The 12,324-nt window shown below is 49.6% G+C and overlaps 1 protein-coding gene across 1 annotated transcript in view; it reads right to left on the bottom strand.

Annotated features, from left to right (window-relative positions):
• The window catches only part of LOC127573740 (transcription factor 20), a 45,254-nt gene that overhangs the window by 1,309 nt on the left and 31,621 nt on the right, over positions 1-12,324 (bottom strand). Inside the window, exons 3-4 of the mRNA XM_052022222.1 lie at positions 2,100-2,193; positions 884-933 (exon numbers count right to left, since the gene is read on the bottom strand). Coding sequence (XP_051878182.1) covers positions 884-933; positions 2,100-2,193 — 144 coding nt within the window. The remainder of the gene's footprint in view (positions 1-883; positions 934-2,099; positions 2,194-12,324) is intronic.

Here is a 12,324-nt window from a genome sequence, read left to right as displayed (position 1 = left end):
GGGCCGTCTTGCATGCACTGCTCTTTTGAGGTCTATCCCCAGATTTTCAATGATGTTTAGGTCGGGGGACTGTGAAGGCCATGGCAAAACCTTCAGCTTGTGCCTCTTGAGGTAGTCCATTGTGGATTTTGAGGTGTTTAGGATCGTTATCCTGTTGTAGAAGCCATCCTCTTTTCAGCTTCAGCTTTTTTACAGACGGTGTGATGTTTGCTTCCAGAATTTGCTGGTATTTAATTGAATTCATTCTTCCCTCTACCAGTGAAATGTTCCCCGTGCCACTGGCTGCAACACAAGCCCAAAGCATGATCGATCCATCCCCATGCTTAACAGTTGGAGAGGTCTTCTTTTCGTGAAATTCTGCACCCTTTTTTCTCCAAACATTCCTTTGCTCTTTGTGGCCAAGAAGTTCTATTTTAACTTCAGTCCACAAGACTTGTTTCTGAAGTGCATCAGGCTTGTTTAGATGTTCCTTTGCAAACTTCTGACACTGAATTTTGTGGTGAGGATGCAGGAAAGTTTGAGAAAAAAGGGTGCAGAATTCCATGAAAAGAACACCTCTCCAACTAAGTACTGACCATGCAGGGTGCCCAAACTTTTGCTTCGGGCCCTTTTCCTTTTTTGTTATTTTGAAACTGTAAAAGATGGAAATAAAAAAAGTAATCTTGCTTAAAATATTAAAGAAATGTGTCATCTTTAACTTTATGCCTTTTGGAAATCAGGTCATCTTTTATTCGCTTAGCTATTCACAGTAACAGAAATTTTGACCAGCGGTGCCCAAACTTTTGCATGCCACTGTATATTGTAATCTTCACTCCGAAGAAAAAGCTGAAAGGAAATTACGCTGTTTTTGAAGCAAGATTCCCCACACACATTTCTTTCTTACCTTATGCTTTGAGCACTTCATTGAAAAATTCTCCTCGCTTAATTGGCATCCTGCAGGGAGACGGGATGTGTGAAAACACAGGAGAGCAGTAATTAGCACAGGTCTATTAGTATTTATAAAGAGGCAACATGAGGAAACATTTTTGGGGTACAATGTAAGCTGTGTCTCAGTTGGTATTAACTGTGTCACAGTCAGAAGATATGGATTCAAACTATACTCCAGGGACTTGTGCAATGCATTAGCCTGAACTCCAATGCAGTGCAGTGAGAGTGGAGTTCGATGCACCACCCTTCAATATTAAGCCCTTTAAAGTGAACTGAGAGAAAAAAACATGACATTTTTTCAAAAAGCAGCAGGAGTTTTCTGCTTCTCTAACTTAATATTTACCCCTCAACCAATTTGACCAATGTGGTCATTACTACAGTGCTGTTGGTGGAACTTTTATCTGGAATAATCAATTCTTGCCATTGCTACATTACAAATCACTTCAAAAAGTACTTGATTTGTAAAACAATTTAGTACAGTCTCAGGTTGTGAAAGTTGCTATAAAAGTGAAAGTTCTTTCTGTAATTTTCTAGCAGTATCAGGCTTGTTAAACATTCATCTCTTCTGACATTGTACAGTCCTGAAGATACAGAGAAAATGCAATTGTCTATGGTTAATGATACATGGAATGCATTATTGAGGTTAGCTACAGACAACTTAATCTAAATCTGTACCTGAACTAGAAACTAGGTAGGTCTGACCTCTGTATAGACACAGTTCAATATCATTCCCTTTAATTTTAGAGATAATTTAAAATGTATTCTAATATGAATAGACCTACTATTTCTCAATGATCACAGGAGGTTATTCAACCTGCCTTCCCTATATCGACACTTCAAAGTGTCCCTGCTCCCCCTCTCACAAAAAAGCATTTATTTTTCTCCTTTACTAGTATATATTGAGTTCTTTATTGAAAATTATTATTGAATCTGCTTCCATCACCTTTTAGGCAGCGTATTCTAGATCAATAATTCCCTGCATTACAAACATCCCCATCTCCTCCCTGCACCTTTTGATAGTTATCTTTAAATTGGTGTTCTCTGGTTACCAACTCTCCTGCCAATGAACTGTTTCTGCCCATCCATCAAAGTTCCTTCATAATCTTAAACATCTCCATTTAGATAGAAAACCACACTGACAGTTAGTTGCTGTGAGATGCTGGTTTCCTTACCCGATTCAATGGCACAGATATAATGGTATTTCTGATTGCATCCCTTGGTGTAGCAGCCAAGAGTGGCACCCGTCTGCTCACACATAGAGCATCTCTATAGAGAAAGAAAAAAGATAAATAAATACTGACCCTAAACAGCTATAATTTCCAGGATTATCTCCCATTTTTCTTTGCATAGAGCAAAATGAAACGAATTCTCACTCTCCAAAAAAGAACTTGCAAAAGCCATGTTCTTCAGCGTCTCTGGGAACTTGTCATTCCTCCAACTTCAGGCACCTTGTCCCACCACGGCAGCTCCACCTTCTACTGTCAAATCAGCAATTCCTTCCCTAAAACTTTTTTGTTTGCCGTGCCCCCACTCCCCTCCTCTAACCTATGAAACCTATCCTGAAGTTACCTTTTATCTCAGTGTCAAATTTTGCTTATAATTGCTCCAGTGAAGTTCTTTTGGGACATTTTGCTTGTTAAGGGTGCTCCAGTCATTATTATTCTTGCTACCCCAAGGCTCAGCTGCATTGCTAATGCTCCTATGGCCAATTTATCAGATTATATTCCTGTGAAGAACCAAGGAATTTTCCTCGCGTGAAATTTTGCCAAGCTGCAGGATCCCCACTGCGAGATTTTACAGACATGCTAATGGATGCTTGGCTGATGTAACAATTCGCGATTAGACTGAAGAGTTAAATGAGCTAGGATACACTATAGAAAAGCAGTCTAAAGACGATGAGGAAGCTAAAGATACACTTCTATTTAGCAGACAATCACCCAGTGATGCAAAAGATATTTCATTGGATCTCGTCACTGGATGCCAGACCTTATATCCTTTTTTGATTACAAAGTTCACCCCAGCCTTCCCTTTATCAGATCCTAAACCGAAATCAAGGATCCATTGGACATCACAAATTATTGAATCAACTGCCCCTGGTGTGTAGGTGAGTGGTAGCATCTGATAGAAGTTGATGAAATTGTGAGAATAAAAAATGGGAGCAATGTAGGTTTAGTGTAAGGGTATGGTTTGATTGTCGGTTGCCGCAGACTCTGGGCCAAATGGCCTGTTTCTGTGCTGTATCTCTCTCTAACTCTGTGACACTAATGTGACCCAAAGAATAGCATAGTAGTCACTAAACTGGATGTCTGGACCACTGCTCCAGAGACACTTCTTAATTAAATTGGACTATAAACAAAAAGCTGACCTCAGTAATCCACTGGATTTTCAGAAAAGCCCACCATGATTGCTAATATCCTTTAGGAAGGAAATTTGTCATACAGTCTGGCCTGTATGGGACTTCAACCCACCAATGTGGTTGATACTTACCTGCCTCCAGAGTTCAGGGGCGATGAGGATAGACAATAAATGCTGGTACTTGCAGCAACATCCGGTTCCCAATCCCATTCCCCATCACTGTTTGCTGGCGGAGGCTGAGTCTGGCTGGAGTTGTGCTCCGTGGCTTTTATTCTTCTATCTCTCTGTAACCTCCTAACTCCCTGAGATATTTATCCTCTTCTAATTCTAACCTCATACCTTTAATTGCCAAGGCCCTAAACTCTGATATTTCCTTTTATAAACTTCTCTACTTTCTCTCTTTCTTTAAAACTCTCCTTAAAATCTTTGACTTAACTTCCAATCATCTGCCCTAATATCTCCTTATGTGACTGGGTGTAATTTCTTTCATTAATCTCTGTGATATTAAATGCAATATTAGATAGAAACTGTTTCCAAATGGTTAATCCTGTTGAGTTACTTGGGGAAAATATTTAAAGCTTTGTAGAAGTTATTAAAATAGCTCCAAACAAATTCATATCCTTGGGAATTTACAACAATTTTGAAGGAGAGAAGTTTTAAGAAATCACTTTGGGTTCAATTGCAAGATTCAAAAGGGAATTGAACAAATAGTTAAAAAGAGTGGTGGGAGGGGGTTTCAGGGCTCTGATAATGAGCAGTGAGGTAAAACCAGTGGGATAGAGGTTGGAATATAGGCAGAGGAGGAGGTTGGCTGTGCCTAATGGGATATAGATAAATGCAAAAAGTTTAGTGAATAAGACAAAAGCACTGAGGACATAGATGGTCACACTGAAGTGCGATATCGTAACGATTCCTGAAACATGGCTTAGATAGGCAGGAAAGAAAAAAAAATTAAAAACTGCAGATGCTGAAAATCTGAAATAAAATATTTCTAGCTCTTTCTGTTTTCATTAAAGTGCACCAGGAGGAATAACATTGTGGTGTGTACCAAATACTTCCGAACAGTCCAAGGGAGAAAGAAGGACAAATCTGAATGCAAATTTCTGGCATAAACAGGTGTTGTGAGAAATCCACATGGCTGTCACATGACAGTACCGACAATGACCCCCACTGACTGGAGGACAGCGTTGCTCCTCCGATCAGAAGTGATACTACTGTCAATCAAGGTGCGGCTCCACCCAGCCCTCAGGTGTGAGAGTACCTTTTGCCTCTGAACTTGTCTGACCATTGGCTGTGGCAGGAATCTTTGTCTTGGACTCCCACATCATTGGCTCGTTTAAATCACAACAGTGAGGCTCCACCCAGCCTCCTAGCACCATAAAAAGGGCTGCATCCCCTAGCCCTTCCTCTTTTGACGACCCCAGGAGTAGTGAGACAACTCTGCAGAGATCACTGGTAAGAGTGCATCACCACATGGTCAGGGAGCGTTAAGGGCCAATGCTAGTGTGGGACGGGCATTGAAGTGTTATATCCTGAAGTTGTACATTGTTACTGTGTGCTTGTATCAGCGTGTGTGTGTATTTTACCCTAGTTGTGATCCCCTCTCGTGTTCATGGTATCCTGTGTGTGTGTGAGCATGTGTCTGTTCCCATCCATTCTGTCCCGTGTTTGCCTTTGTGATTAAACTAGTTTTGGGCTACAAAGCTCGTGTTCAGAGTCCTTGATCCTTAAGACAGTTAAAAGAACGATTTCACACAACATTTGGCGCTGTGAGCAGGGTCTTGAGGATTTTGGCTGGATACAAACGCGGGGAGAATGTTTTGGAATTGGGGATACAAGGCTAGCGCAGATACAGAGGAGAGGATCCCGGGGTGGACAGACGAGACCGAGGGATTTTGGAGCTTGGCCAGCCGGCTGGCAAACTACGGCAAGCCTGTGGACTGGGCTGAGCAGTTAGATCCACGTGGTGAGAAACTAGGACACCACGTGGTGGCCCTCCTCCAGCAGTCAGGGTTCCCCAGTGTCAGAGGGAGCCTGAGGGGTGCCATCTGGCTCCTAGCATCCCTCCTGAGGCGCCAGGTCAAGATTACTGCCCAGTTGCAGGATACCTGCTCAGTAAGGGAAAGAGAGAGACCCTCTGACAAAGGTGTTGCACACTCCAGGAGGTGGTCCAAACTGCCCAGACCCGGGCCAATGACCTTGAGGTCTGGGGTACCGAGGTCGCCTGCCGTCTGGTCCAGGTGCAGCAGGCACAAGCCGCCCGCAGAGCCGGCTGGCAGCCAGATCCCTTTAAACGAGGAAGGGGTGCTTGAAGAGCAGGAGCCCCTCCAAGCCCGACCACCACCCTGTGCCCCCGAGCCCTTGCAGGCTCGACCCATCCGAACATGGTCCCAGGTCCTCTCCACGAGGGAGGGGAATGGGGATGAGGCAGCCCCGGGGGAGAATGCACGGACTCCCTCCGAGGTCACAGAGTTCTCCATCAAGGAGTTAACGCAGCTGGTGGACCGGTACCGCCAGCAGCCGGGCAAGCACCTGGCCGCGTGGTTGCTCCGGCTGTGGGATGGGGGGGGGGCCTCCAACGTGAGCCTCTCCCACCAGGAGGCGTGTGCCCTGGGGAGCCTGTCCGACCAGCAAAGCATCAACAATGCCCTGCGGGTGCCACCGGGGAGGGCTGGGAACGATGCCATGCTGTGGAACCGGGTAGTGACCACAGTAAGGACCTGGTACCCTACCCTCCTAGAATGGGACCTATTCAGGAGACCCCAGTGGAGTACGGTCCGCGAGGGCACAGGGGTCATTAGAGAGTGGGCGCTGGTGATAGGTATTTACGAGAGGACAGGTGACCTGGAGCTTTTAGAAAATACCGTGGCGACCAGCGCGCTAGCAAGCTACCTAGTTGCCACCGCGCGCCCCGAATTGAGACCAGTGGTCCTGCCCCTCATGGGACCGATCGGGGGGAAAACCGTACGGGATGCCATCACCCTCCTGGAGGGATTGGAGTACACGAAGTGGGGGATGCCACCAAGGTCCGCAGAGCAGAGACGAGGGCCAGGGACACCTCCCCCCGTCCCACGCGCAGGCAGCTGTACTTAGATCTGTTGCGCGCAGGGGTGGATGGCGCGAGTATAGATGGAGCTCCGACCTCTGCTCTCCACGTGCGCTGGAAGGAGCTTTGCGGGGAGAAGCCTGGCCACAGAAAGACCCAGGGCCACCCCGGCTCCAAGCCTGACTCGGGGCTGCCCCCAACTGCCGGGCCACGTGGGCTGCCCCTGCAGAGGCTGACATTGCCTCTGCTCCTCCCTTACCTGAAACGGCCTCTCCTGCACTCATAGCTCAGCTACGGGACCTGTTGTGGCAGGAGATGGCCCAGTTCCGCCCACAAGAGCCCTCACCCACGGAGTGGCAGACCCCCAGCCCCCTCCCATAGGATGAAGGCCAGGGTCCCCAGTGTGTCTGCTCCGTCACCCTTCCACGCCCGGGGGATCTGAAGCCACACATACCTGTAGTAATACACTGGGGAAAAGGGAACATACAGAGGTGGGTGGCACTTGTCGAAACGGGTGCCCAGCACACCACTGTACATGGGAACCCCATGATTTGGAAGGGGCCACAGATGCAAATTGAGGGGTTGGGGGTCAGCAAAGGAAGGTTCGCATGGCTGTCAGGAACCAACCCCCCCCCCCCCCCCCCCCCCCCCCCCCCCCCCGAACAGTGGCCGTTTTAATTGTGGACTCGCCCAAGTGTATACTGGGGATAAATGTCCTAAAGAGACAGTCCCTACACACTAGTCGGGGCAAGTTTACTTTCGGAGTCGCCCGAGCCACGGTGGTAGTCAGGGCGGCTAAATGGGAGCCAGTTGTCGACCCCCCCTCCCTCACAGGTAGTCTACAGTCGACAGTATAGGGTACCAGGAGGACACCAGGATATCACAGAGGCTGTGCAAGCCTTGCTGCAGGAGGGAGTTATTAGGCCCGCAGCCTCCCCTTTCAATAGCCCAGTCTGGCCCGTCCGGAAAAAGAATGGGACCTGGCGCATGACGGTGGACGACCAGCAGCTGAAGAAGGCTGCCCCCCCACCCCCACCCCCCCGCTCCCTCAGTATCCAATATAGTCACCCGTGTGGAGAATGTGTCAGGGCGCCCAGACAAGTCATGGTACGCCGTTATAGACCTGGCCAATGTTTTCTTCTCCATCCCCCTCCACGATACCTCCCAGGATCAGTTTGCCTTTACCTGGGACAGGAGGCAATATACATTTAGACCCCTCCCCCAAGGGTTTATCCACAGTCGAACCATTTGCCATGGCTTAATTGCACGGGATTTGCAGAACATTGAACTCCCCCCCGGGGGTGATAGCCACCCATTACATCGATGAAGTCTTGCTGCAAGGCCATTCCAAGGCCATTGTTGCAGAAGCCCTTGACATGGTAATTTCCTCTCTCAGAGAGCGGGGCTGGTTCATTAATATGGAAAAGGTGCAAGGCCCAGCCCAGGATGTATTTTTCTTAGGAATCTGATGGCACGCTGGCAGGAGAGAGATCCCTGAGCCCACACGGAACAAGATTTTGAATTTTGCCGTCCGCAAGAACAAAACCGACACACACAGGTTTGTGGGACTCCTTGGTTACTGAAGACAGCATATCCCGCACCTTACTATGATCCTGAGACCCCTCCATAGGGTTTCCCGAAAAAAGGCCACTTTTCCTGGGGGCCTGAACAGCAGGCTGCCTTTGAGACAGCGAAGCAAGCTGTGGAGCAAGCCCTGCCCCTTGCCCCCCGTCAGGAAGGGGTCCCCTTTGAATTACAAGTCTCCAATAGCAAGTCGGTCGCTGAATGGAGCCTCTGGCAAAGGGCCCAGGGGCGCAGAGTTCCGCTTGGCTTCTGGACCAAGTCCTTGCCGGAGGCTGCTGCCCGCTACAGCCCTTTTGTGCGCCAGCTGCTGGCCTGTTACCTGGCGCTTCTCACCACAGAACACCAAACTGGCACTGACCCCGTCATCCTTCGCCCCCATCTGCCCATCATGCGATGGATCAAGTCCCCCAACTCCACTCACAAAGAGGGCCAAGCCCAGAGGTCCTCGGTGGTGAAATGGAAGAGGTACATCGCGGAAGGGGTCAGCCGCCTCTATGAAGAGGTCATGTCCTTTCCCCAATCCCAGGAATCACTCCCAGACATTCCCGAGATCGCGCCCTCCCCCGTGTCCTAGGGCCAAGCTTTCAACTCCCTCAATCCTGAGCAGAAGCGGCATGCCTGGTTCACAGACGGCTCCAGCCGCTGGAAAAATGGGAAGCAACACTGGAAGGCGGCGGCACTTCATCCCGCCACGGGGAAAACAGTGACAAAGAGGGAGCGGGAGGGTCCAGTCAATTGGCCGAGCCAGCAGCAGTGACACTCACGCTACAGAACTCCACCGGGCCAGTCCACATCCATACCGACTCTTGGGCAGTGGCCAACAGTATGGCGGTGTGGATGGCGCGGTGGCACGAAACTGAGTGGGAAATTCACGGATGCCCCCTCTGGGGCCAGGAACATTGGCGCTATATCTGGGACCAAGCAGACCAGAGATGCATATCGGTCCACCACGTGGATGCCCATACAGGAGGCCATCCATAATGCCGCGGTGGACCAGGCTGCCCAGATATATTGTGCTACCCTTCCTCCGGATGAACCTGACTTCAGCGCCCTAGCTGTATGGGCGCACGGTAAGAGCGCCACCTAGGGGCCGATGGTACACGTCGCTGGGCAGAACGGTTCGGGGTCGCTCTGACAATGGACCAGTGTAAGACCACAGTCGTGAACTGCCCCATCTGCCAGCAGGTAAAACCACGAGGTTGACCGATGGGGCCACCAGGCCATATTTGCCACAGCACGGGAGCAGGTCACGTGTGGCAGATAGATTATATTGGACCGCTCCCATGCCATAACAGAAAGCAATACACCCTAACGATGGTGGACATGTACTCAGGTGTCCTGGTGGTGGTGCCCTGTGAAAGGGCTGACCAGAACAGCACCACCAAGGGATTGCAGTACCTCTCCTCAATCTATGGAGTACCGTGGGAGGTACAGTCCGATCAGGGCTCCCATTTCACGGGGGTCAAGGTACAAAACTGGGCGGCAGAGGAGGGAATCTCGTGGCTGTTTCACATCCCCTACCATCCCCAGGCATCGGGCCTGATCGAGAGGATGACTAGCCTGCTGAAGGAGACGATATGCACGCTGACACCCTCCCGCACACTGCAGGGGTGGTCGGGCGTGCTAGGGCAGGCCGTCGATCAGCTGAACACACAGCCCACTGGCCAAGGGGGGTCTCCATTATCCCGCCATCTGGCTTACTCCCCACCATCCAACTTGCGAGACCCCAAATCCCCCGGGACTGAGGAGTCCGGGAGGGTCTGGGTCCAACAGCCACAAGGCCCCCCTCAGAAGGGGGAAATCGTTGCGTGCGGTCCTGGGGATACTTGTTGTGTCGCGATTCCGGGTCGAACTAACCTGTCCTGTCTCCATACCCGACACCTGACCCGCCGGGAATAAGTTTGTTTCCCCCGCTACAGGACGTTGGCACTGCTCCCTCCTCCCTCCATCTCTTTCTGCTGACTGTGATGATCGACGAGATGTCTGCTCAACCTTCCCTTGAAATTACTCATGGATCCGCCAGCATGTCCAAAGACGGAACCGTGGAGCATGTGGAACGGTTGAATCTACCCCTGAATCCCGGCACACGCTGTTGAAGCCTTGCCATCGACGATGATTCCTTTGGCTACTTGTCAGAATGGACTGTTTACATGGACTCTCTTGTTTTTATTAGTTTTCATCTCTGTTGCGTCGGTGTTGCGCGGTTCGGTCTCCCTGTTGCACCTGTCGGGCTCATTATGTCCGTGTTCTGGGGGGGGGCTGGATGGCAGTTCCTCATCATTTCCTCCACCATTGCACATTCCTTCCAGAGATTCTGAATGGGGTGGGTGTTTCAGGAGCTGGTATTTCCCTTCATACAATTTGACCTCCATGCGAGTCCCGACCCTCAAGAGTATTCCGCAGTTACTGAGCATGCCAGGGGAATGCTGGTGTAGACTCCAGGATGAGTACGGTTCCACCTTTTCAGTTGGCCGTTGTGAGTTTGAGCGAGACTGGTGTCCAGGTGCCCCATGACCACTGCTGATGGTGCCGCTAAGCTGGGGCTCTCTAAACTCCAAATGTGACTCACTGGATCTCCGGCTCCAGTACTTACCCGTGGCTCCCCACGGGCTGGTACAGTTGCTGCCTTCCAGTGTTTGATGGTGCCTTGAATCCACACTCGATGAACAGGGGGAGCACCCAGCACACAGCGGGTACAGCGACAGCAGGGCCATCGCGGAGGTGGAGAGGCTCGAGAGGATAGCCTGACCCCCGTCTTGCATGGCCAGACTGTCCCATGAGAAACGACGACAGCAGCAGAGCTGGCTGCAGTCAGGCTGGTAACCTGGTGGAATCAGACAGCCCTGGATGGTCCACTCGCTGCAAATGGTGGTACATGTGCGGTGATTACAAAGGAGTGCTGCACCTTTATCTCTGATAAACCCAGCAACCCCTCCAACCTGGCTGCTCGCTTCGGCAACTCGGTGGCCAAAACTCAGAACCAAGGGACCAGCTCCTCCAGCACGACACCTAATGGGAAACAAGTGGCCGTTTGGGTCACTGGGGGATGTTGGGCTACTGTCACCCACTGGCTATTGCCCTCCTTTTGTTGATTATGGTTTCTGTGTACCCTGATAGCTCCCCCCTTGATTGGCAAGTTGTCTAACTTCCGAGGGGTGGAATGTTGTGAGAAATCCACATGGCTGTCACGTGACAGTAACAACAATGACCCCCGCTGACCGGAGGACAGCGTTGCTCCTCTGATCGAAAGTGATACTACTGTCAATCAAGGTGCGGCTCCACTCAGCCCTCAGGTGTGAGAGTACCTTTTGTCTCTGAACCTGCCTGACCATTGGCTGTGACAGGAATCTTTGTCTTGGACTCCCACATCATTGGCTCCTTTAAATCACAACAGTGAGGCTCCACCCAGCCTCCTAGCACCATAAAAAGAGCTGCATCCACTAGCCCTTCCTCTTCTGATGATCCCAGGAGTAGTGAAACAATGCTGCAGAGATCATTGGTAAGAGTGCATCACCACATAGTCAGGGAGCGTTTCACTCAGACTCAGGGAGCATTAAGGGCCAATACTAGTGTGGGACAGGCATTGAAGTGTTATATCCTGAAGTTGTACATTGTTATTGTGTGCTTGTTTGTATCAGTGCGTGTGTGTATTTTACCCCAGTTGCAATCCCCTCTCGTGTTTGTGGTATCCTGTGTGTGAGTGAGCGTGCGTCTGTTCCCATCCATTCTGTCCCATGTTTGCCTTTGTGATTAAACCAGTTTTGGTCTACAAAGCTCGTGTTCAGAGTCCTTGATCCTTAAGACAGAAAAGAATGATTTCACACAACAACAGGGTAATAAAAGTGGAGGATTGCAGTTATTCTAACATTAACAAGATACAGCTGGTGTAATAGGCACAGGGTGGGAATTTTCAAACTGCATTTTGAACAACTTTCTTATCCAATGTGTAGCAGGTCCAACAAGAAGGGTGCAATTCTGGGTTTAATTTTAGTCAATGAGGTTGGGCATGTGGATGGAATATCAGAGGGACAGTGTTTTTGAGGTAGGAGTCATAACTCAAATTTACCATAGTGATGGAAAAGGGCAAAGATAAAATAAGAGTAAAGATTATAACTTGGGGAAAAACCCATTTTACTGGGATGCAAAGTGACTTAAAGTGCAATGGAAGCTACTTGAAAGTAAGTCAGTGTCACAGCGTTCAGAACAGTAATTCAGAGTTCAGGATAAATATGTCCTCACAAAGAAAAGGTGGAGGTGGGTTGGGAGGGGTGGGGACTGCTTAATCTAAAGCCCTCCTGGGTGGAATATGATAGGGGGAAGAAAAGGAAGTTTATTCAGATGCACAGAGTTTGAGACTGCAGAGGGTGAGGAGAGTGTGGAAAATGTAGGGAATTAAAAGGGAAATCAGGAAA

The sequence above is a fragment of the Pristis pectinata genome, chromosome 8 (genome assembly GCF_009764475.1).
Source record: "Pristis pectinata isolate sPriPec2 chromosome 8, sPriPec2.1.pri, whole genome shotgun sequence".
Lineage (NCBI taxonomy): Eukaryota > Metazoa > Chordata > Chondrichthyes > Rhinopristiformes > Pristidae > Pristis > Pristis pectinata.
Note: the sequence above shows the minus strand (reverse complement) of the source record. Positions and strands in the feature narration are given on the sequence as shown.